This window comes from Phaethon aethereus, assembly GCF_964289735.1.
Source record: "Phaethon aethereus genome assembly, chromosome: Z".
NCBI classification, from domain to species: domain Eukaryota; kingdom Metazoa; phylum Chordata; class Aves; order Phaethontiformes; family Phaethontidae; genus Phaethon; species Phaethon aethereus.
In genome coordinates this window covers 17,220,921-17,246,737 of record NC_138577.1, presented here as the reverse complement: position 1 = coordinate 17,246,737, position 25,817 = coordinate 17,220,921, and the positions used below count along the sequence as shown (strand labels likewise).

Here is a 25,817-nt window from a genome sequence, read left to right as displayed (position 1 = left end):
CTTGCTCAGGGAACTCTGCCCAGTCCAGAGTGATGCCATGGGAGCGGTGAGCTCCAGCTTGGCAAGCCTACAGGAAGTTCCTCTCTGTATGATTAATTTTATGACAACAGTTAAAGTCAAATAAAGATTCAGCAGCACCAAAATAGATGTAATTCGGTGATATGTTCTAAACTTGTGAGAAAGCTCCCCTTTTGCTCCTGGCTCTTTCCGTAGCTATTCTCTGGGACATTTGAAGTGACATGAATCAAAAAGAATTGCTCTGTAAACTTAAGATATATTTTGATTTTTCTTTTGATCAACATTCTGCAACTACCTATTATCTCTCAAGACTTTTTCATTGGGCTTGAATAATTTTCTTTATCGATCTTCACCCACAGTTAGAGAACATCTACAATCTGTCTATGATTCCTTCCTAGCATAACTTGTTTTATTTTTTTAGGCAAATAATAATGGATGAATATTATCACCAAAACTTCTGTGACCAGCTGTGCACAAAGCAGGAATCTCGTGCATGTAACCAGCAAACTTGTCCTATCAACTGTCAGCTTGGAGACTTTGGCCCTTGGTCAGAATGTGACCCATGCATTAAAAAACAAGTAGGTAGAAAATGTATTATATGGGTTAAATGCAAGAAATTATACTTAAGAAACCTCTTTGTTGCAGACATTCAACCTTACGGCAATTGATCTGCAAAATGACAGTTTAAATTAACACGGGAAATTGGTTATGAATTACAACAGTAGAAGATGGAGCGCATAAATTAAAATAAGCATATCAAAACAGAAAGGGGTGTAAATCCATTTATGAGAACTTGCTTCTAAAGTTCCATTGTCATTATTGAAGATTAATTTTCCGCATAGAGTATAAATTAAGTTATAGAGTTTATATGTCTGTTTAAGCAGGTCAAAGTCATGGAATCTTTCACTTATCCATAGCATTCTATATGTTCTAAAGACAAGAAAAATAATAGGCTCCGATCATCTGTTGAAAAGAATTAACTGGTAAATCCTAACCAGCAGTGGCTAGAAATGCTCAGGTTATATCTTATATTGATAGTCAGGATAATTTTGAGATTGATGTTAAGAAATCTAGAGCACTATTCACCCAACCTTTATAGCCTACACAAAAACAGGTGAATATACTTAATATCTGTGGAACAAAGACCCAGGATGGTGTTTTTTCCTCTTGTGCTTATATCTGTTGACTGGTAGACTTAGGGGTGAGATGTCAGAGAGGGAAGAGGTAAAATTCAGGTTAGGTGGATTTGACTTAAAGAAACCAAACCTTGGCAAATGTAAGGTTGTAGGCCGTGGAGGGAAGCAGAGTGCAAATTGTTTGAGGTAGTTACATGGCTGGTGGGTCTGAGCTTTGAGGCTTACCATGATAACAGCTCTGAGTTTCTGTGCAGACACAGCCTACGGGTCTCTTCTGAATGTTCTGCTTAGCTTCAGAAACCCATACGTGAAAAGCAATCTTGGAAAACATGTTTGGTATCAGAAGTATGCCTTAATACACATATATAATTTTCTGATACCCACGCAGGATGATGAAGACATGAAGAAGCTGTTCTAGGTGTGAGATGTGAACCACCCTGTGGGGTTCCCATCCTGCAAGTGTGTGTGAGAGAGTGTGAGAGCAGAGCAGGGACAATGGGAGATAGCAAACAAACTGCAAGAACTGAAAGGGGGCATTACTCTCAGCTGAACTGTTTTTTTTTTTTTTAATCAATATCCTCTTGAGTTTCGTACCTAAACATCCATAGATGAAAGTGTTGTTAATTTGTATATAACTTTATATATTTTATAAAATGTTTATGCAACATATTTGCTGCTTTAAGTGAAAATGTGCTTTTGTGGACTGCGGTACATTTTCCCCCCAACCTATAAAGATCACTGCTTGTGACCTTTATAAATATAAATAACCATCAGAATGGAGTAGGTGACTTCCAAGGTAAGTGTGAAGAGTAGTGTAATCAAGTTCCTGGTGAGGATGAGGGATGAAGAGATGGAAGCTTACACAAATAATACAGTAAGTGTTACGGATCCGAAATGGAGTACATGGTGAGCTCAAAAGCTCTTGGATGGTCTGGCATTGCTCCTTGCAACATCCTTCAGAGTCACTTAGTGATTTTTACTAGACATCTCCCTGCATTGTTTGACCCCAGGGTTTGTCTACAGGGAGGGAAGAAAGAGAAGTCTGCAAGGAACTGTGCTTATCCGGTGGGTAAAATTCTTAGAGGAGGAACAATTCAGTCACGTGCAGACAGATCTCACTAGCAGTCCCTTGAAGCAGAGTGGAAAACATTTCTATCTGAAGCAAATTGTCTAACAGCCTTCAGCTTTGTTATTTTACATGGAGAGTACTGATTTGGGAAAGGAAACCCAGTGAGCTCTAGATTTTGCTCCCAGATCTTATTTAGTAACAGAAACTTTCAGGAAAAACATTTTTGTCCTCCCAAGTCATTCAGTGCTCCTCAAATGAAAGGCCCCCTTGTGTTAAGAATTTGGATAATTATATAATTATAAATAATCCATCCAACCCAGCTGGTTTGGGAATGGTGATACATGCCACTGTCAGAGTATTTACATTTCAACAAAGATGATAAAGAACAGGAAAAATCTCTGTAAGCCTGTTCACACACCATCTCCTACTGTACCTTTAAAACTGAAGATACAGGGACTGAACTTTTGCTTCCTCCTGTGCTGTAGCCCAAGCTGTCAAGAGTTTAATCATGTATGCTCCACCAGGGCTATTGAGGCTCTTGGATTTCAGTTCCCTGCCTGCTTTATGTGGGATGGTGGCATGGTAGGATGCAGGGACAAAAATAACTGATTAGCTCCTTCAGGGTTCTGGTTTTGATAAAGCTTCAGCAGCACCAAGCCATGTGGCTCTGCCTGGGTAGGCACTTAGCTACAAAAACATCTCACACAAACAGTCCTGTTTTTACTTCTTCTGCCTTTCAGTTTCGTGTCCGGACACTCCTGCGACCATCCCAGTTTGGGGGTCAGGCTTGTACTGAGCCGTTGGTGGATTCCCGCCCATGCTTCCCAACGAAGATCTGCAACATAGTGGACGTTGATTGCAAGAATAAATTTCAGTGTGAAAGTGGTAATGATAAACTTCATTGCATAAATGCAACATTATTAGATAGTCAAAAGATTAGACACTAAGACAAAAAAAGGTCCAGACAACCCAGTTGTTGTATATTCCATGCACAAATTCCAGGGAAAAGGAGAAGGGAGAAAAGTCTACTTAAGGATTCAATATTCAATAAGGATTCAATAGTTTATGTCTGCAGTTTCTTCTGTAACTAAAAGTAATTCAAGTGCAATCTCTAGCCTGGGACGTCAGCATGACCATGATAGCTAGACAGTAGTGCTGTTCCAATAATATTCATTTGCAGAAATTTTTCATGTACAAACATATACATAGAGTTTGTCTGAACATAAACTTACATACATTATTTTTATTAAATTGTAAACCATTTTGTGAGTATTTCACAGAATCACAGAATCATTAAGGTTGGAAAAGACCTTCAAGATCATCAGGTCCAACCATCAACCCAACACCATCATGCCCACTAAAGCATGTCCCAAAGTGCCACGTCCTCATCAGCTTCATTGACCTTCTCTGGACACGCTCCAGCACCTCAACATCCTTCTTGGAGTGAGGGGCCCAAAACTGAACACAGGATTTGAGGTGTGGCTTCACCAGTGCCGAGTACAGGGGCACAATCACTTCCCTAAACTGTTTGCTTCAATTTAAATATACCTGACTAGACTCAAAATAACTTTATCCACATAACCTTGTGCTAAACCTTAATTTAAGTCATTGCACCTTCAAAGCAAGGCAAAACAGGTAGAACTGGAACAACCATTTCTTATGGGAACAATCCAGGCATTTTACTGCCTCGCTCTTAATTCCTGTGGCAAGCTCACACCTTTACTAGGGAAAAAACCTGATTGCCCTTTTCTGCATTCAGACATGATGAATCTTTGCATAAAGTTTCTTGCTGTTGCTGTTTCTCTGGTGCAGGACGCTGTATTGCAAAAAAATTGGAATGCAATGGAGAAAATGACTGTGGGGACAATTCTGATGAAAGAAATTGTGGAAGGAAAAAGACTGTGTGTAACAGAAAGTATGAGAGCATCCCAGGTGTGCAGTTAATGGGCAGTGGGTAAGACAGCTTTGCTTATTTCTGGTAAACTTGAGATTGTTATCTCACTAATTTACACAAACAAGATAATCCCCAATTAGCATGTGAGAGTATCCCATTAAAACACATAATCTCTGAAGTTAAAATTAACAAGAAATTGTAAAAATGCAACCAAATCATCAGGCTAGGACTTGCCCACTGCCTCTCCCCGTCCTGCCGATACCATCGTGCACTGCTGGTGCACTAGAAAAAGAGCTGTCAGGGAGCATTGCTGTCTGAGTGACCCTTCCTGCCTCACAGCAACCAGAGCATCATATATTGGCAACTTCCAGCTTGTTTATGCCAAGTGCTTCAGAAATTTTGAGGATGTTCCTCTACAGATGTTTGTTTGCCTATGATACTTCTCACATGATATCAACCATTGCCTCTTCCAGGATATTACTTTAAGCAGTGTGGCCATTTTTAGGTGTTTCTCTGCTTAAGAGTGACTGTCTCATGCTGACATTGGGATTACCTAGACGGTTAGGCACTGCTAGAAGGTAGGAAACAGGGTTGCTACTACAGCATGTGAATTCAGTGAGAATGAGAAGTTCTTATTGAGGAGCTGCTTTCAAAACAGTAACACAATCCAGATGCTCATATTGTTTCATTCAAACCTACAAAATCTTCAATGCAGCTAGAGACTTGAAACTTTTAGTGGTATATGTCTTTCTGGGATTGTTTAATCTCTGGAAATAATTTCTTGTTAGGTTTCACATTCTGGCAGGAGAGAGCCGAGGGGAAGTTCTCGGCAACTCTTTCAATGGAGGACAGTGCACAACAGTGAAGCGCAATGAGACGAGGAAATCGTATCGTGTTCCTGTGAACCTGGAGGCTGTCAGCTTTCAGGTACTCTCAAGCAGCAACTTCTAGCTGAAAATCCATTGCCGTAATCACAAGTTATGCACTCAAGTCTTAGGCAGTAATGTGTATTTTAGGACAAGATTTCTCAACCTGGTGAGGTCTGAACATGCTTCAGGTAATGTGTGGAAATGGGATAAATTGAGCAGTCAGGGCGCTCTACTCGTGCCTTTCAGAACTGTGTTTACTCACTGCACCATAGATCAGAGACAATGAGTGATTTGGGCTTCTCTCCTGATTCCTCATGGCTCTGGCCATGTCTTTGTTCTGACTTGGTGCCAAGGGCCTTGCTCCTCACATAATCTGGCCAGAGGCTCATTCAAGTCCACAGCTCATTTCAGCATCACCGCTGTATCCTCCCAGTACCAGTGCCTGTCCTAACTCCAGCTTCCTTCTAGTCACCTGCAGCCTTAGGACACAGTTCCTCTCTGAGCCATTTCAGCCCCTCTGAAGAGCAAAAAGGAGAGGAGGCAGACACTGCGTCTGGGAGGCAAGGAGGACAAGACAGTCTGGGAAGGAGTCTTCCAGGACAGACCAAGGGAAGAATGAACCTAGCTTGTATCTTATAAAAAATCTGGAATCACTGATTTTTTTAGACCTGATATTTTAGACTTTTAGGAACTGATGTTAAGAAAATACTTTGAGTACCATGGCTAGGGCACAACATCTGCCTGTGCACGTATCAACAGGCCCTGTCTGAAGCAAAAGATACTGCACTTGAGAAGGAAGAAAGGAATGCAGGATGTGGAAAAAAAAAAACCTCAGCTAATGGATGAAATTAGAACTGCTGATTTTTATCATGAGTGCTACGAGTTTTTAGTATTACTTTAGCAAAAACAACTGAAGAAAGGACGCTCTAATGTGTTCCATGGAAACTGCAACTCAATTGGTTATGATATGTAGGTTTTGTCAATAATGGTGAAAAATCACTGTGTTCAGAAATATTCAATGGGGAAAAACAAGCCTTGGTTTGCCCAGGTGTCTTTAAAGCTGTGTGATTTACTAAGTCACTAACGTCCATTTGCAGAACTGTTAAGTGTTTGTGACTCTCGCCTTTGAGATTGCATCTATATCCTTTGACATGTAGTGTAGTCTTTGGTGCAGAAGGGTCACTGGATCAGGCTTTCTTCTTGGAACTCCAGTGTGCTTTCATGTAAGAGCATATGATGTCTTGGAGAGCCCAAGTGGGTTGGGGGAATGGACCACCTCATCTCCCAAGGTCCTTAGCAGCCCTATTAATTAAAAAAGTCTAGAGGAGGTAAAAAATTGAATCTTTCAAACACCAAATCCCATCAAATCCCATCAAAGAGGGATTTGCCTGAATTTTGGGAAATGCATAATTTCTGAACTGATGCTAAAATTGTCTTGGTGCTTTGCACAACAGCACCACTGAGGTTTACCAACTTGGATCAGGCAGGTTTGCTCTTGGTTCCTCTCCATCTACCCTTAGTACATTATGCAGTATGGGCGCTAACACTGCAAGTACACTCTAAGACTGTCCTCTAGAAACCTGTTCAATCCTCTAGCTGAGAATTAAGAAGAAAGAACAGAAAACATAAAGTTCTTTGCTTTGTACAATATAGAAGCCATGGGACTGGACTTAGTCATAGTGTGGATATAGCATGAAGGTCTGAGAGTCTTTGAAAAGTGTGTTGAAACACTTGCTAAAAACTATTCCTAAGCTTTGGGGCATAGGATTGGAGAATTTTGGAATAAAGTGTTACATGCTTTCTTTCTTTTTCTTGTGTAAATGCCTATTAGTAAGTTTACTTCTTATCTTGTATTAATCTCACCTATTAACTTCTCTCAGCCTCATCTTTTGTGTTAAGAACAGTTTTTTAGCCTACGACCATGTCTCAAATAATCAGATGTGTTTCTTCCATAAAAAAATCAAGAATTCATTGCTTAATAGGTTTCTGTTTCAGATTATTATTTGGGCAAATGCATTTTTCTTTACTGAATCTCCAGCTAATAGATGAAGAGGATGATGTAACATCAGATTTCTACAACGATTTAACTCCCCTGAGTGATAGTGGACATGGAAGTAGTTCATCCACTCACGGTGCTCGAAGATCTTCTGGTGTCCCATTTTTATTCTCAAGAAAGACACGGGTTAAAGTCACATCATCTACTTCCTTCAAGAAAGCCATCGAAGCCTCATATGAAAAGGTAATTGAATATTGCCTCCAATTTCTTCCTTTCATTCAATTTCTGACTGCTCATTTCAGAACTGAGCTACCAAAGGCTACTTCCCTTATCAAGGCATTGGCATTACGTTAAAAAAATCCCACCACTAGAATTATGCATTAAAAGGTTCCTCTTCTTATACTACAGGATGTTTGTGGTTGTAACATACCTTCTGTAATGCAACATGCTTTTCTTTTTTTAGTACAGAAATCATAGGCTTATTCCACTTAAAAAAACATAGATTTGAGATTATCAGATCGGGTAAATGACTCCTTTCCCTGTCCTAGTTATAGATTAAGAAGGCAGAATGCCATGTAGTAACAGTAGCAGACAACTCTAAAAAGAAATGAAGTGCACTCTGGAATATATATGTGCCTGTTATACATGTGCCTGTACTGGGAATTAATCTACATTAGTTTTTTATTTGGTAACTAACTTGTGTATTGGAGTCTCCTGGCTGACAAGATGCACTTGATCATAAAGATAATCTCATAAATAGCACATCCACAGAAAAGTTTCTGAGAACAGAAAAACTTTTTCCCATAAAATTCTGTACCTTTAATGCAAATGAATACTGTCGGATATAAGATCATGTACTTTTACAGTTTAATGGAAGTAAGAGGATGGGCTATTCTTTGCATTTCTGCATGGAAGAGTCCATAGGACTGAATGAAACTAAGGACTATTGAAACCCAAGATTTCAAATACAATTAGAATGAATCTTTTACAAAAATAGCAGCCTTAATATTAAGATTTCTTATGATGGAAGTTTATTGCAGGCCTTGCTAATTTGTCCTAATGGTCAAGTAACTTGAATGCTTAAATATTCCATTACTTCTAGTTTGACTTCAACTGTATTGATGTTCCAGCTACTGGAAACCTGTTGACTTCCATTCCAGTGTAGATATCTGTATACAGATCAGGCTGTTCTTTTGTACAATTGCTAAGTTTATTTTGGTGACATGGTAGCTTCTTATTGACTTAAACTCAGACCAAAGCTACTTATGGAAATGTTCATTTAAATGAAACGTACATCAAGAAGGTTTTTTGGTTTTCAGCGTTGCTGTCATGAAAACCTAGAAACCCACCTGCAATAGCCAATAACTTAGTCTGGTGTTGGCTAAAGATGACAGAGGTTAAAATCCCTTCTTAGTGGATCCATAGCGGGAGTTTTAACTTGGGTCTTCCTCATGTTATCTACTGCATCATACAGGAGGTCTCTATTTTTATACCTATCCATATAAATATTTTTAATGTATGTTTGTAGACTGATGTATACTTACATATGTTTGAGAGACCTAAAAGTGAATTTGCAATACTTTCTTAAAAAGTGACAATAGAAGTTTATGTAGATCACTTAAAAGAGGAGGGAACTTGGGAGGTCAGTTTCACAGAATCACAGAATCACCAAGGTTGGAAAGGACCTTCAAGATCATCAGGTCCAAGCATTAATCCAGTGCCACCATGTCCCCTAAACCATGTCCTGAAGCGCCACATCCATACGTTTTTTGAACACTTCCAGTGGTGGTGACTCCACCACCTCCCTGGGCTGCCTGTTCCAATTCCTGACCACTCTTTCCGTAAAGAAATTTTTCCTACTATCCAGTCTAAACCTCCCCTGGCACAATTTGAGGCCATTTCTTCTCATCCTATCACTAGTTAGTTGGGAGAAGAGACCAACACCCACCTCACCACAACCCCCTTTCAGGTAGTTGTAGAGAGCGATAAGGTCACCCCTTGGGGGGAACTCCACACTGAACAACCCAAGTTCCCTCAGCCACTCTTCATAAGGCTTGTGCTCCAGACCCCTCACCAGCTTCGTTGCCCTTCTCTGGACACGCTCCAGCACCTCCATGTCCTTCTTGTAGTGAGGGGCCCAAAACTGAACACAGGATTTGAGATGCGGCCTCACCAGTGCTGAGTACAGGGGCATGATCACTTCCCTACTCCTGCTGGCCACACTATTTCTGATACAGGCCAGGATGCCTTCTTGGCCACCTGGGCACACTGTTGGCTCATGTTCAGCCGGCTGTCAACCAGCATCCCCAGGTCCTTTTCCGCCAGGCAGCTCTCCAGCCACTCCTCCCCAAGCATTGCATGGGGTTGTTGTGACGGAAGTGCAGGACCCGGCACTTGGCCTTATTAAACCTCATATAGTTGACCTCTGCCCATCGATCCAGCCTGTGCAGATCCCTCTGCAGAGCCCTCCTACCTTCCAGCAGATCAACACTCCCACCCAACTTGGTGTCATCTGCAAACTTACTGAGGGAGCACTTGAACCCCTCATCCAGATCATCTATAAAGATATTGAACAAAACTGGACCCGGAACCGAGCCCTGGGGAACACCACGTGTGACTGGCCACATTTATCCAGCCTGTCCAGACCCTTCTGCAGAGACTTCCTGCCCTCCAGCAGATCAACACTCCCACCCAACTTGGTGTCATCTGCAAACTTAGTGAGGGAGCACTCCATCCCCTCATCCAGATCATTGGTAAAGATATTGAACAAGACTGGCCCCAGAACCGAGCCCTGGGGAACACCGCTTGTGATCAGCTGCCAAATGGGTTTAACACCGTTCACCACAACTCTCTGGGCTCGGCCATCCAGACAGTTCTTTACCCAGCGAAGAGTAAACCTGTTTAAGCCATGAGCCACCAGTTTCTCTAGGAGAATGCTGTGGGAGACACTGTCAAAGGCTTTACTAAAGTCCAGGTAGACAACATCCACAGTCTTTCCCTCATCCACTAGTCGGGTCACCTGGTTATAGAAGGAAATCAGGTTGGTCTAGCAGGACCTGCCTTTCATGCTGGCTGGGCCTGGTCCCTTGGTTGTCCTGTACATGTCCTGTGAGCACTCTCAAGACAAACTGCTCCATGATCTTCCCCGGTATGGAGGTCACGCTGACAGGCCTGTAGTTCCCAGGATCCTCCTTCCAGCCTTTCTTGTAGATGGGTGTCTTTTAATCATAGAATCATAGAACCATAGAATAGTTTGTGCTGGAAGGGACATTTACAAGTCATCTAGTGCAACCCCCCACTGCAATCAGCAGGGACATCTTCAACTAGATCAGGTTGCTCAGAGCCCTGTCTAACTCAACCTTGAATGTTTCCAGGAATGGAGCATCTACCACCTCTCTGGGCAACCTGTGCCAGTGTTTCACCACTGTCAGTGTGGAGAAATTTCTTCATTATATCTAGTCTCTTAATTTATCTGCTTTTTTAGTTTCAAACCATTATTCCTTGTCCTATCACAACAGGCTCTCCTAAAAAGTCTGCCCCCGTCTTTCTCATAAGCCCCCTTTAAGTACTGGAGAGCTGCAATAAGGTCTCCTCAGAGACTTCTCTTCTCCAAGCTCAACAACCCCCACTCTCAGCCTGTCCTCACAGCAAAGGTGTTCCATCCCTCTGATCATTGTTGTGGCCTCCTCTGGATGCGCTCCAACAGGTCCATGTCTTTCCTGTGCTGAGGGCTCCAGAGCTGGATGCAGGACTCCAGGTGGAGTCTCACCAGAGCAGAGTAGAGGGACAGAATCCCCTCCCTTGATCTACTGGCCATGCTGATTATCAGTTTGCTAATTGTGTCTCCAAATTGTGTACAAACATTTCTTTGGACAAACTCAAAATTAAGAAAAAAACCTGCAAAAGCAACTGGAAAGTGAAGTTATGCAGTAAGCTCTGATTTGTTTTTCTTTTTCAAGAATATGTATGATCCTTGGGTCCCAACAAATTGGGAAATATGTTTTGAGGACTCTGATGTCTTGAAATGTTTCTGTCAGTCTGCTGAAGTGAAGGGGGATTCAATGGAGCATTGCCCTCTGGGAGGGGTGCATGTTGGGTGTTTGGGAGGTTTGGGGTTCTGTTCCAGATTTTTATTATTTTTCTAGAGCAAACAGCTTCATTGGTTTGTGCTTCTGATTGCTGTGTCTGTTCTGCAAAGGTGTATGCTCTTGCTTTCCGTTTTAATTCCTGCCCTGGCACCTCAGTCTTGGGGTGGTGCCTGTGGTGCAGGGCAGAGGCTCTCAGCAGCCCTTGTCTGCTGGCTGCACTTCTCCAGGGTCACTGTGTGCCCAGAGCTCACCATGGAGGGCAAAAGGTAAAGAGCTGTAAATAACCTCAAATGAATTTGGGTGTTTCCTTTCTCTGGGACCCCCACTTTTGCTCCCAAGAAGGGGCTGCAGCACCAGATGGGTATTTTGCCCTGGCTTGGACTCCGTCTCCTGTTTCCTAGTGAAAGCAATAATGACCGTGTGCCGACTTACCAGATTCTCCCTCTCTTTCCTTTAAACTGAGAGCAGAGAGGTTGTGCAGCTCCATCGGGCAGCACAAGCAGACCTGCAGTGCACTGAGCCATTAAGGCCTAATGCAAAGGTATTTTTATTCCTCTCTGCTCTTGTTGGGCGGCTACATTCGTACAAAGAGCTGTTCTTTCTCCACAGTTCTCTAGAACATGTCTCTCTGGGGGGTGCTGGTAGAGAGGCTGTTTTGTTCTGACCGTTTCTGCCACCGGGCCAGATCTGCCTTCATTAACCGATAACCAAATCAAACAAAACCTCCAACCTCTCATTTAAGAGACGGCAGCAAGCCATGCTAAGGTCACCCCAGTCTGCAAAGTTGACTGACTTTGCAGCTGACGGTCTTACAGTAAGTTAATAAGGAAACTTTTTTGTTGGTTTCAATGCACACGGGTTCCAAGACATGTGGGGAAGTGTCTGGGGGGGTGGGGTGGGGGGAGTGTCTTTAAAGGGCTGAATTAATGTGTCTTGTACTTACATCTATGTGGCTGTTGATAAGCTTCTGGTGTATTGATTGGTTGGAGTTTTGCTCACAGGTAAGAATAAACAGCGTTTGTCTATGTATGGTACAGTGAGGGAGTGAACAAAGTAATGGAGGGAGTCCTGTAGGGCTTCATCTCTTTTCTAAGCTGGCACCGTTGGTGCAAGGAGCCAGGAGCTCAGGTAAGGAAAAAAGATATACTGCCTCTTCTCCCCTTGGTTCATTGGCAAGATTGATGGTTTTTCTGCCTCGTTTTGCCATATTTTGGGTTTGATTATACTCAAATCTCTCTGAAGGGCTTATTCATTGATGAATTATTTGGAAAGGTGCTCTGAGTTCTCACTACAACAGCTGTGTGAAGACTTACTGACTTTCTTTAGTAAAGGTGGAAGCAATGTTTTGACTTGTTGCAGTTTAATTTTTCTCAGTGAGGCATAAAAATCCTAATAGCATATGTGCCAAAAATCCTTAAAAACCCCTTAATATTTTTTTCCTTACGTCTAGTCTAAATTTACCCTATTTTAGTTTAAAACCATTACCCCTTGTCCTATCGTTACAGGCCCTGCTAAAAAATCTGTCCCTGTCTTTCTCACAAGTCCCCTTTAAGAACTGGAAGGCTGCAAGAAGGTGTCCCTGGAGCCTTCTCTTCTCCAGGCTTAACAATCCCCACTGCCTCAGCCTGTCCTCACAGGAGAGGTGTTCCATCCCTCTGATCTAGTTGTGGCCTCCTCTGGACCTGCTCCAGGAGGTTCATGTCTTTCCTGTGCAGAGGGCTCCAGAGCTGGATGCAGGACTCCAGATGGAGTTTCACCAGAGTGGAATAGAGGGGCAGAATCACCTCCCTCGAATTGCTGGCTACACTGCTTTGGATGCAGCCCAGGTTATGGTTGGCCTTCTAGATTGGAACATTGCTGGCCCATGTCCAACTTTTCATCCACGAGTTCCCCAAGTCCTTTTTGGCAAGGTTGCTCTCAATCCCTTCATCCCCCAGCCTATATTGATAGTGGGGGTTGCCCTGACCCAGGTGCAGGGCCCTGCACTTGGCCTTGTTGAACCTCATGAGGTTCACATGGACCCATTCCTCAAGTCTTCTCCAGGTCCCTCTGTATTCTTCAGGTGTGTCAGCTGCACCAGTCAGCTTGGTATCATCTGCAAATCTGCTGAGGGTGCTCTCAGTCCCACTCTCTATGTCACTGATGAAGATATTAAAGCATACTTGTCCCAGTACAGGTCCCTGATGGACACCACTTGTCACCGATCTCCATCTGGACATTGAGCCATTGACCACTACCCTCTGGATATGACTATCCAACCAATTCCTCATCCACCCAACAGTCCACCCAACAAATCCATATCTTTCCAATGTAGAGAGAAGGATGTTGTGGCGGACTGTGTAAAAGGCCTTACAGAAGTCCAGGTAGATGATATCCATAGCTCTTCCCTTCTTCACTGATGTGGTTACTTCATCAGAGAAAGCCACTAGGTTGGTCAGGCAGGACTTGGCTTCATGAAGCCATGCTGGTTGTCTTGAATCACCTCCCTGTCTTCCATGTGCCTTGGCATAGCTTCTGAAAGGATCTGTTCCATGATCTTCCCAGGCACAGAGGGGAGGCTGACAGGTTGGTAGTTCCCAGGGTCCTCCTTGCTACCTTTTTAAAGATGGGTGTAATGTTTCCCTTTTTCCAGTCTCCAGGGTCTTCACCTGACTGCCACAACTTTTCAAATATCATGCAGAGTGGCTTGGCAATTACATCGGCCAGTTCCCTCTCTGGGATACATCTCATCAGGTCCCATAGACTCGTGTATGTTCAAGTTCCTCATGTGGTTTCAAACCTGATCTTCTTTTACAGTGGGAGGGACTTTGTTCATCCTGTCCCCAACTTGCCGTCCATCCACTCGAGAGGTTTTGGGAGAGGGACTGCCAGTGAAGACTGAGACAAAGAAGTCACTGAGTACCTCAGCCTTCTCCTCATCCATTGTTGCCAGTTTGCCAGTCTTGTCCATCAAATGGGTTACGTTTTCTTTGACTTTCCTTTTCTGACTGACATACCTGTAGAAGCCCTTCTTATTATTCTTTGTGTTACTTGCCATGTTCAGCTCCAGCTGTGCCTTGGCCCTACTGACCTCATCCCTACACAACCAGGCAGCGTCCCTGTACTCATCCCAGGATACCTGTCCCTGCTTCCACTGCCTGTGCGTTTCCTTCTTGGCCTTGAGTTTGCCCATCAGGTCTCCACTCAGCCATGCAGCTCTCTTCCCTTCCTTTCCTGATTTCTTACACCTGAAGATCAAGAGCTCTTGCACTCCATGAAAGGTGTCCTTAAAGATCATCCTCATGACTTCCCTTATATCTTCTGCATCATGGTAACCATCTAGGATGGGATTCAGCTTACATATCCGTAGGCAACAGCATGTCCACTAATCTTGCCCATCCTGCTCTATGTTGTTTTTTTTATGTACTGTTTTCTTCACTTTTTTGTCACTGAATTCCCATGCTGTGATGACAAAGGACTTCTGAAGGCTTTGTATCAGAATTTGTGCCCATTCCCTTAGCCCTTGTTCCTAGTATTTCTGGCAGCAGTTAACTGGACTGCTTGAACTACAATTGAAAAACTGAAAGCTCTAAAACAGGAAGACATCTCCATCCCTGGAATGTCAGGCAGGGACAGACATGATTCTGTGGCAACTCTGCTTATGATATTTGGGATGAAAGACTACTTAATCACCATGTGCAGGTGAAAACCTGCTTTGTTAGAAAATTTCTAATTAAAACTACTGGTTTCAACATTAGTCCAGCTCAGCTTGTGTTTGGTCACTTTTTGTCAATGAAGTAGTTTGTATAACAAAACTGAACTTGAGTATTCATGCTTGATTTAGATCAGGCTTTCTCTGGGAATAATCATCCCTGATCTGTTAATATTTTGTAGTAATACTTACTCAAGGGTCAAGTTTGCCACAGGCACCAGGGCTTACCACTATGATTAAACAAGTGCCCAGAAACGACTGGAGACTTCGGAATCCAATTTCCTGGGATTGCTCTACAAGTGAGGGTTTCCAACATCGTGTGTATCTCAGGGGTTTAACATAGAAATCACTGGGTTTGACAACTATAATGTAAATTGCTAGTAATAAAAGCACTTAACTGCTAGTAATAAAAGCACTTAGGATACTTTTACTAGCAGAAAATGGAAAAGTGAAATGCATGTCAAGCAGGAAGTAATTTTTAGCATGCAAGTGCCTCCTATCCAACTAAAGTTTTAGAATCAGTATTTGCAGAAGTGGCCTGTAATTTTATGTGTCGTAACTGAAATGTTAGCTGGCACAGCTGAAAACTGAGGATCAGAACGTAAATCACCCGAAAATCCTAAAAAATTATGTTACTACAGGGTATTTTAGGAGCTGAGTATTGGGAATTTTTACATACCCTATTTCTTCCATTCTTATTCTTACTGCAGCAGAAAGCTGAGTGTCCTTAGCTTTGTTCCCCAATGTCTAAATAAGAGCTCTGAAATAAGCAGGGCTGTGCAGGACTGAGAGGTGATGTCCAGCTTGCACATTACGTTGGCCAGTCCCAGCTGGGGGAACTCCCTGTCTCTATGCATCCTTGTCTCTTCTAAGCCAAGTGACCTTGGAGACAGAAATGGAGTAGAGACAACCTGCCAGCAGCAAAATTCATCAGAAGAACCCATGTGTAGATCAGTAACAAATTGTTTCATAATGAATCTTTTCGATCTGCAGGTTGGTCATTTGCTTCACTTTCCTGCCCCTCCTTTTGCTCTTGATCTCTTTGCTTTGGCCTTGTGCCATCAGTTCCCCTTGTAACTTTATAAATCCCTTCTTGCAGTATTTTCTGTTTCTCTCCTTTCCATTTAGTTAAATTCCCACATAAACAGGCGCTAACATTGCAAAAATATATGAATTAGATGTTTCAAAACCATCATTCTTTTTTCTAAATGTAAGAGATGTTTCCAGGTTTTGAACGGGTTTTTTTGCCTCTCACATTAACAGCCTGACAGCTGATCTCAATGAGATCTTTATCTCTGCAGTTTAGTTTTAATTTTAGCAGACTGATAAATTGTGAAACTTCGTAACAGTGAGTTATTTACTGTTACTACTATATATTCCAAAATATCCATTCACCAGTTTATTTGCAAAACACCTGAAGCCTTTCCTCTGCAACTTTTGGTTGTCTTATCAATTGCTGGTGTATTTGTTATGGGAGGAATCCTTTTGCTTTCTGTTTGGTAGGTAGCCAGGAAGTCCTAATTTTTGTTGGAATTCTATACACTCCCACAATGTATAAGGAGTAATGAGCATTGTCCTCAAGAACCTCACAGGGCTTTTGGAAACGCCAATGTTAGTTTGTTCATCATTAAAGCAGCATGATACACAGGATTAATTGGTTCTTGCTATGTATCTTAGGACATAATCCTGGCTCCTCTACATCGTGCAACTAACCACCTATGAAGGTGCTAAGACACCCTTTTTCTTATTTCTAGAATTCCAACTTTATTAGAGTCCATAAAGTAATTTCTGTTGCAAACTTCACAATGAAACAGTCAGATCTGCAGCTCTCTGATGTCTTTCTAAAAGCACTTAACCACCTGCCCCTGGAGTACAACTACGCTTTATACAGCAGAGTATTTGATGACTTTGGCACTCATTACTACACCGCTGGGAAGATGGGTGGTTCCTATGACATTCTTTACCAGTACAGCTCTGAGGAATTGAAGAACTCAGGTACGTAATCTTTAACAAGAAAATATCATGATTTGTTTACCAGGTTTTTGTATCTTTGTTTTTAGTCCTTACGCCACAGAGTAATTTCAACAGCAAAAAATGCTTTAGACTTGCATAGACCCAGGAATTACCTACACCGACTAAATATAGAGCAAGAAGAAATTTCTGCTTTACACTGTCTTAATTTGAAAAGTTCAAGAGGTTCCTTATTCAGTAAATGTCATTGTGTTCAGCAAAAGCTCTTAAGACCTTCAGAGACCGGGTGCCACCAGGAAAAGGTGTTTCAGTATGCTTCAGTGTGGGACTGAGGTCTGAGAGGTGTAAGTTGTACCTTTTGTGATTAAAGGTCATTAAAGCTGTTGGTATTGATTAGAAATTATTCTAAAAATAATCCCATGACTGCCAAACTGTCAAAATGAAAAAACAATACCACAAAAGTGGAAATTTCAGGTTAAAAGCTGGGATCCTTAATGTCGCTGTTGTGATTTGCATGGGTATGGGAGGGTACCTAAAAGGGATGGTAAGCATGACACAGTCCAATGTTGTTTGTACCTGAGGAATCAGGTGCCTGCAGTAATGAAGCCTCTACAGGGTGAGGAGCAAGCAGACCTGTAATGGCTCACCTTGGTGCGGGAGCCTGGGGGCATGGTGCCAGTCACGTAACTTGGTTATGGTGATGAACATGCTGCTCTGTGGTATTTCTAGGCCTGGCAGTGGATGAATCAATGGAGTGTGTCCGAACAGAAACAACAAGGCGTGTGTTCTTCCGGAAGAAAAAGAAAGTCAGTACCAGGTGCACCACGAACAGGATGACTGTGAAACATGAAGGTGACCATGATAAGAACAGGGCCCACGTCCTGTTACTTACCCTGAGGGATACCATTCCCCTCAGATAGGTGCCCCAGGTGGCCACCCAGCTTTGTTGAACTACAGATGCTCTTCCACTACTGTCAGAGGAGCCAGTGTTTCACTGTTCATCTCTGAAGCAAGCACTGGAAACATTGTCTTACTTGCAAAATAAATTATGATGTAGGAGTGTTCTTCCTCTGCTCTGGAGCACCATCATTGGGGATCCAGTGGTACTGGCTCTTCCAGACAGTCAGGGATCTTACAAACATTCCCCATGGCCCTGGGTCCAGGGCCAGGCATGCTGAACTGGGAAATGGGCACAACTAGAAACGTATGATCACGACTGAGTCCCTGATGTTCTTTAAGGTTTGCTCGGGGCTCATTGAGAGAGTTGTGCAGAACATGGTCCCTGCCTTCCACTCCCGTCTTCCTCGTACCAAGCAGACATCTAGGTGCAGGAGTCTCTGGCAATGACAGAAATGTGTCTCAGAAAACTGCAGAAACTTGGTGCATTTTCTGCAAGCATGGAAAGAGTAATGTTTCTGCATCACTATAAACAGAGATTTCATCCTGCTTGTCCTCATTTTATCATCAGTTCCCATTACTGAGGTGTTCACAGCTGGGATTAAAGATCCTCCCTTGCAATGTATTCTTCTGTAGGAGCCTGATGTATCCTCTGCATTTTCCACAAGTGTCTCGTGTAGTTCTGAATATCTGCATGACTGAGGTCTCAGACACTTTCATCTGGAAGACTATGACAGGCTGCTGTTACAGTGGGGATTGTTTTTCTGAGCTTAGGCATCATTCCTCCAAGAGTAGCAGCAAAAAATGAATCTTTTATACCCTCTTACACTTCTTAGAACTCTGTTACACCCACTGTCTTTGGAGGCCTTTGCCTGACAATACTGTGATGAAATTCCCTTTCAGGTTCCATTTTGGAGTCAGCCGAACGGTCACTCTCCCTGGTAAAAGGTGGCAGGTCAGAATATGCTGCAGCTCTGGCCTGGGAGAAAAAGGGGGCTTTTCCAGGACACACAGTCTTCACAAACTGGCTGGAATCAACGAAGGACAATCCCGTGGTAATTGACTTCGAGGTAAGAGGAGAACAAGAGAAACACTGAGATAGGAGAGCGGTCTCCACTTAGCACCTCTTCAGAGGGCTCTGCAGGTGTTTTGTCTTTCAAATGGGAATGATGCTGTGTGTGATATGAATGCACATGCATACGGGCATAACATAAACATGCAAAACATTTATTAGAACTACTTCTTCTGCGTGTCGGTTTATAAGCCACACCAGGTTTGCATCGTCCATGGACAGTAGGAGCAAGATGGATGAATATGAGTGAATTACTCTGGCACCAGCAGGAGCTCAGGCATGGGCAAGCGTTAGTTACTGTGCCGGAAAGCAGTGCATGGTGCTGGCAATGCTTTTTTCCCTATGCTGTTTCCCTTGTCAGGCCTATGTCGCAAGGTATGGCACATAGCTAAACTGAAAGAAAAGAGCGGTCCCCCGGTATCTCTGTCCTGCTCGCTTAACGCAGTGTGCCGGCACTGTCATGAGTGCTCGGAGCTGCCTGGCTCCCCCGCTGGCACAGCAGCCGCTCAGCAGCAGCAGCAAAGCTCTTGGGGCAAACAGCAAAACCTGCCTGAGCGCAGCATGCAGCGATCTTTCTCCTACTGCAGCTGCTGCGCTGCTGAAGGCAGTACAGGGATGTCTCACACGGCAGGGACCAGGTGTAAGCAAACCCCACGTCATCTACGGTGTCCTGAATTTTTAGACATGTTATCCCACTTGGTTGGTTTTCCACTGGCTCACTGAGTCCTAAACTGAGGAAATAAAAGCAACATAAACAGGGTAATGTAAGTATAGAGCACTGTCATGCTCCTTTAAAGCCACCGTAACTTTCAACACGCTCAACTCCTGTGTGGGATAGCTTCATATGTAGGCTCTAGTGCCCTTGCAATCCTGCATCTCCCCCAGCAGGACCCGGCTGTGTCTAGGTAACTGCTTACTGAACGGCTGTCTACCAGGTGTCGCCCATTGTGGATCTGGTGAAGAATGTGCCATGTGCCGTGACAAAACGTCGCAACCTGAGGAGAGCCCTGAGAGAGTACTCGGGCAGGTTTGACCCTTGCCAGTGTGCCCCATGCCCTAACAATGGCAGACCTGTGCTTTCTGGGACGGAGTGCCTCTGCCTCTGCCAGGCTGGCACCTACGGCAAAAACTGCGAGACGCGAGCTCCGGGTTACAAATCAGGTATTTGGGGTGATAGTGTCATGGTGTTATGGTGGGTTGACCTTGGTTGGATGCCAGGTGCCACCAAGCTGCTCTACCACTTCCTTCCTGAGTAGGATGGGGGGGAGAAATAAGATGGAAAAAAACACACGGGTCAAGATAAAGGTAGTTTAATAAGCAGAAAGCAAAGGCTGTGTGTGGAAGCAAAGGAAAACAAAAGATTTATTCTCTACTTCCCATCAGCAGGCAATGCCCAGCCACTTCCCAGGAAGTAGGACTTCAGTATGCACACTGGTTGTTCCAAATTCCAGCAGATAAATGCCATAAAAAAAGAAAGCCCCCCCCGCCTTCCTTTCTCCTATCTTTTATTGTTGAGCTGACGTCATATGAATCACAGAATCATTAAGGTTGGAAAGGACCTTTAAGATCATCAAGTCCAACCATCAACTCAATACCGTCATGCCCACTAAAGCATGTACTGAAGCACCACATCCACATAATTTTTGAACACTTCCAGTGATGGTGACTTCACCACCTCCCTGGGCAGCCTGTTTCAATGCTTGACCACTCTCTCGATAAAGAAATTTTTCCTAATATCCAATCTAAACCTCCCAGGCCGCAACTTGAGGTTATTTCCTCTCGTCCTATCACTGGTTACTTGGGAGAAGAGACCAACACCCTCGTCGCCACAACCCCCTTTCAGGTAGTTGTAGGGAGCAATGAGGTCTCACTTCAGGCTCTGTTTCTCCAGATAAAACAACCCCAGTTCCCTCAGCCATTCCTCATAAGTCTTGTTCTCCAGACTCCTCACCAGCTTTGTTGCCTTTCTCTGGACACACTCCAGCTCCTCAACGTCATTCTTGTAGTGAGGGGCCCAAAACTGAACACAGCATTCGAGGTGCAGCCTCACCAGTGCCGAGTACAGGGGCACGATCACTTCCCTACTCCTGCTGGCCACACTATTTCTGATACAAGCCAGGATGCTGTTGGCTTTCTTGGCCACCTGGGCACACTGCTGGCTCATGTTCACATGCTCATTCAGATATGGTATCCATTTGGGTCAGCTGCCCTGGCTATGTCTGCTCCCAAGATCTTGCCCACGCCCAGCCTATTGGTGGGTGCAGAATGTTGGAGAGGCAGCCCTGATGCTGCGCCAGCACTGCCCAGCAGTAGCCAAAACACTGGTGTGTTGTCAACACCTTTCTAGCTACCAATACACAGCACAGCACTATGAGGGTTGCTATGGGGAAAATTAACTCCATCTTAGCTAGACCCAATATAGATAAATATGGTCTTTCTGGTATGTATTCATCAAAGATGAACCTGGCATAACATCTCATTACTAAATCCTTAACACTTCTTACTATATGGTGATGGTCAGAAAGTATAAGAATAAAGGTAGGATTAAAAATAAAAAATCAAACTGAATAGGCATGGCTCAAAAGAAATTGTAAGACATGGTAAAAAATTCCTTAGCTACATAATGAAGATAATAGGAAATGAGATGTTCAACAATAAGGGTGAAGTTGAGATCAAAGATAACTGATGCAAAAATTAAGAAACCCATGCTTTAGCTTTCTCTATAGCCTATTATGCTTACGACGAAATGGGCTAATGGAGATAAAAATTGTTGAATACAACGTGAAAGAAAAACTCTGTTGTCTTAAGGAGAGGGAACATAATAATTGTTCTGAAGAATTTAAAGAGTAATTCTATGCAAACAGGTTTTTGAATGAAATTGCCATAGGTGTGGCGTTAGTGCCAAACAAAAGAGACTTACAATATTGTATTTATTATTATATATATTTATATTCCAGGACCAAAAGTGGACAGAAGGGGAAGTCACTTAGGCAGCTACACGTCTCATTATCTGGCCCTGATAAAGAAATATTTTGAAAGAAATAAACAATTGAAGATATGCAGATAGAAATAGATGTAGAAAGTTTATTGCATGCTGAAAAGAAATGGTGTGGAAATAAAAATTTTTATATATGCTTGATGATGACTCAGACAAAATACCTGGGGTGAAGAAACGACAGTAGTGTTTTAATTTAGCTTGCATGAGATGTAGATTTTGGGTTTAGATACGGTGTTAGAGCTCAGGTTTATTTAATAACTCATTAAATACTGAGCTATCTAAAAAGGTTGTCAGCACTATGAAAACTGAAACATCTCTGTGTGCTGCTTTTCGGTTTGTATGTTACTTGCAATCAAAACTAGGAAGGAAGATGTATTTTAGGTTTTCATGAAGCAGCTGGAATTTGCTGACCATCTCTTTGGAAAACTTTACATTCTAGAGACAATCTACTCCCTTAACGGCTTCCTGAAAACAGTTATTGTGAATTTACCATCATCCCACTCGTATGTGGCCTTAAGACAAATACTACATATGGTGCAGATCTACCAGAAGATGGGATTTCTTTTATTTGTTGCAGTCGCTGTCGATGGCCGCTGGGGTTGCTGGTCTGAATGGAGTTCATGCGATGCTTCCTTCAAAACAAGAAGGACCCGCGAGTGTAATAACCCCTCCCCGATGAACGGCGGGAAGCCCTGTGAAGGTGAACGGGAAGAAGAGGAGGACTGTTATGTCTCTATGTTCATGGACAGGTAAGAAGATGGTAGATCAAAAGATCTCCAGTCATGGTGCAGAGTTAAGGAGCCCTGCAGAGTGGCTTTGTGACTACCAAGGATAAATAGCAGACAGGTCTCCTGTCTGAACTTCTGTGGTGGGGGCTGACAGAAGGAAATGTCTGAAAATCTTTGCAAGTTTCTTCAAGTTTGGATTTATTAATTGTTTATTCCTAGAAAATGGCTGATGAATTCCATAATAAAATATGTCTGTAGATTGCTTACACTGCTTTGCACAGCTTCTTGTCCAAAGCCACGGAGAACTCATCTGCTTCCCTTCATGGAAGTTCACAGTTTCCAGTTTTTTAATATCACATTCTGTTCTCTCAGAGGTTTAGGTCTGAACTCAGTCTCAGAGAATCCACTGAAACTAACAAGCTTTTCGTATTCCCACTTTGAGTATGTCTGATGTACCAGTTTTGTATGGTTTCTTATCATAACTCCAACCCCAAACTGTCTCAGTTTCTTGCATCTTCAAGAGAACGGCTTTGTACGGATTCAGTTTTTCTGCTGGAACTAAGAGCTGAAGCAGGATTTTCGTCATCCCTGCTGTAATGACTATGGAGGAGATGCTGGAGCGTATAGGGGAGAATTAAAAGCAATGGGCTCCACAGTTCCTCGTTACTGATCTCAGTTAGACACCACAGGCTGTACAGTGCCACGCTCACAGACACCAGCCTCCTTTAACCATTGCCTGATGGCAAGAGGTGGGTTTTGACTATGCTATCTTAAACCCAACCAAATCATGTGGACTCCCCAGAGGCTTCCTCCGTATGCTGTTCTTCGCCTCTTTGTCTTACTCCGTAAAAATACTTCATGAGTTATGTCAACGGAAATTGTAGTCCTGTCTCTATCACTTTTTTAGCACTCTCACAATCTACCTCCTATCAACACCTGCAACTTTTGATGTCTACCATCATTTATTTAACAAAATAGTTTTTTCACCATGGAATGGGGGAGACAAGACACACCTACAGCATTCCTGTCCAAAGCTCCTGACATTCTTCCATTGTTATTTGGTGACACCGATATTTAAGGTACATCCTTACCAGCAAATTTTTACTTTTCAGAGGTGCTCCTTGTGTAAATGACGATGAAGCCAGGAGGGAAGAGGACATCTTGATCACTGAACCTGAGTCTGGATGCTCCAGGCCAGACCCACCAGAAAATGGCTTTATCAGGGTGAGCATGAGTGATAAGAAAGAAAGTGTAGTAGTTGCAGAGCTGGGAAATTTTACAGCTTCTTTGCTACATGTGCCTGATACTCAAGCTAGCTGCTATGCTAGTGAGCATGTTGCTGTGTATGTGGCATGCTGTGGCATCCTAGTCCACCAAAGTCCACAAGCAACTGAAGCACAGGCAAGGTAAAATCCATTTCAGTGGTCCTTGAATCCTTGTTTTGTAACCATGACATCAGTTAGTGCAGCTGGACAAGCATCATTACATAGGTGAGTGGGTGACTCATAATTCAGAGTGTGAAAAGCACACATTCATTACATCATGTCACCAGGCTTTTATCATTGTTTCTTTTGACAATGTCCAGTCCCATTACCATAGACTTTTGAGGGACTTTTTGGCTTCTTTGTTGTAGAATGAAAAGAACCAGTATGCTGTGGGAGAAGAAGCTGAAATTGCCTGTGTGAGTGGTCATGTCCTCAGTGGTTATCAATTCCTTCGGTGTTTGCCTGATCAAACCTGGATGCAGCAACTTGTTGAATGTCAACGTAAGAAAGAAAGAACTAATTTAGCTCAACAACAAAACAGAAGTTGAAGAAAAGGACACAAAATAGATTTTAAGCACAGGTTTTAACAAAGGGAACTATAACGATATCTGAAAAGATAGCATTTTAGGAAGGTATTTCATGTAGACATGGCAAAAACCTAAATCATTCCTCTTTCAATTCACAAGTGTTAGTATTATGTGCTCTGTAAGAATACTGTAATATTCAGTGCTTTAGAAAACCCTCAGATAGATTCTGTGAGGTCCTTCTCTTGTCTAGTTTTAAATATCTGTAATAGAAGGACTCATCTTGTGCTTCCAGACTTACATCTTTAAGTTGATGACAGTTAATGTTGTCAAGAAAGCATTCTCAGAGGAATTTGTCTATCATTTTTTATATTAAATGGATGTGTCTCTAACCACCCCCACCTCCCAGGTTGCCTTGAAAATCCCCACTATAAACCAATGCCTTGAAGTATTTACAGTCCAATTAAGAATTAAGGATCATAACTGACCTGGGTTTGCTAACAGGAGAGATTCCAGTAGTTTTCTAGAACTCGGTGTGATTCCATTGACTTAGTGTTCATTTTATCAAAAAATTTACCTGAATATACTTACCAGCTTTCTATTGACATTCATTTTAATTTTTTATTAATAGCTTCATTTATGGAAGAAAAATTAAAAAATGCTGCTAATGCCTTTCTTATTATTTTTAAACTGTAAAATTAAATTACTCATATTAGCATGTATTAGAAACACATTGCAATTATTTAGTTATTGATTGAAAAGTATTTTTAAAGACTATGACAGGGCACTTAAAGTTTCTAGACTTAATTATTTTAAATATTTATTAGTTTTGAACGTCAGTCAAATGTTCAGTGTTATTGAGTGTCTTTATGGCTCTTCAGATGAAGCATTATGACTTGTTGGAAATATCCACACACCATAAAATGAGCAAGAATTATACTTTTTTCTCATTTATTACAGCCTCAGTATGCCTCAGGCCACCTACATCTGACAGTGTCACAATTTCCCCATTTAAGCAACAGTACACCATTGGTGAAACCATGAAGCTGAGCTGCCAAGCTGGATTTATAGTCACTGGTCAAACACAGTATACCTGTGGGAAAGACCTGTCCTGGATACCTCCTATTTTGAGATCTATTACATGTGAAAAAGGTTAGTATGCCTGCAGGTACTTTACTGTTCTATACTGCCGGTATTAACAGCACAGCTTAGTTTAGCCAGAACTAGGAGGCAGATGACTGGTGTTAAAGCATATTGCCACTGTTCATTAAGTTTGGTTTTACTTTGTCCTTACCACAGTGCCACATAATTTCAGTCCCAAACTTCTGCATTCAGAATTTTTGGGTGCAATGTACTGTACAATTAAATTATGAAATTGAGATACTGAAGCTGTTTTTTAAAAACAAAACAAACCCCTGCTGTCTTAACAAGGCTTTATGAAGGTAAAGTAGGAGATTGCATTCTACTGACACTTCAGTTTCTCTTCTTGTACAGGATTTTCCAGTGTTTTTTCCAAAGACTGATGCATACTTGTGGAAACATAACGACAGCAGCTTTTGAAGAGAGAAATATGGGATAAACTGAAATAAATCCATTTTAGA

The 25,817-nt window shown here is 42.5% G+C and overlaps 1 protein-coding gene across 1 annotated transcript in view; it reads left to right on the top strand.

The window, feature by feature from the left end:
* The window catches only part of C6 (complement C6), a gene marked incomplete at its 5' end in the record, with an annotated part of 37,144 nt that overhangs the window by 503 nt on the left and 10,824 nt on the right, over positions 1 to 25,817 (top strand). Inside the window, 13 exons of the mRNA XM_082013529.1 lie at positions 440 to 596; positions 2,964 to 3,108; positions 4,036 to 4,177; positions 4,906 to 5,044; positions 7,025 to 7,225; positions 16,516 to 16,756; positions 17,462 to 17,584; positions 18,533 to 18,699; positions 19,637 to 19,862; positions 22,277 to 22,448; positions 23,540 to 23,651; positions 24,061 to 24,193; positions 25,177 to 25,368. Coding sequence (XP_081869655.1) covers positions 440 to 596; positions 2,964 to 3,108; positions 4,036 to 4,177; positions 4,906 to 5,044; positions 7,025 to 7,225; positions 16,516 to 16,756; positions 17,462 to 17,584; positions 18,533 to 18,699; positions 19,637 to 19,862; positions 22,277 to 22,448; positions 23,540 to 23,651; positions 24,061 to 24,193; positions 25,177 to 25,368 — 2,150 coding nt within the window. The remainder of the gene's footprint in view (positions 1 to 439; positions 597 to 2,963; positions 3,109 to 4,035; positions 4,178 to 4,905; positions 5,045 to 7,024; positions 7,226 to 16,515; positions 16,757 to 17,461; positions 17,585 to 18,532; positions 18,700 to 19,636; positions 19,863 to 22,276; positions 22,449 to 23,539; positions 23,652 to 24,060; positions 24,194 to 25,176; positions 25,369 to 25,817) is intronic.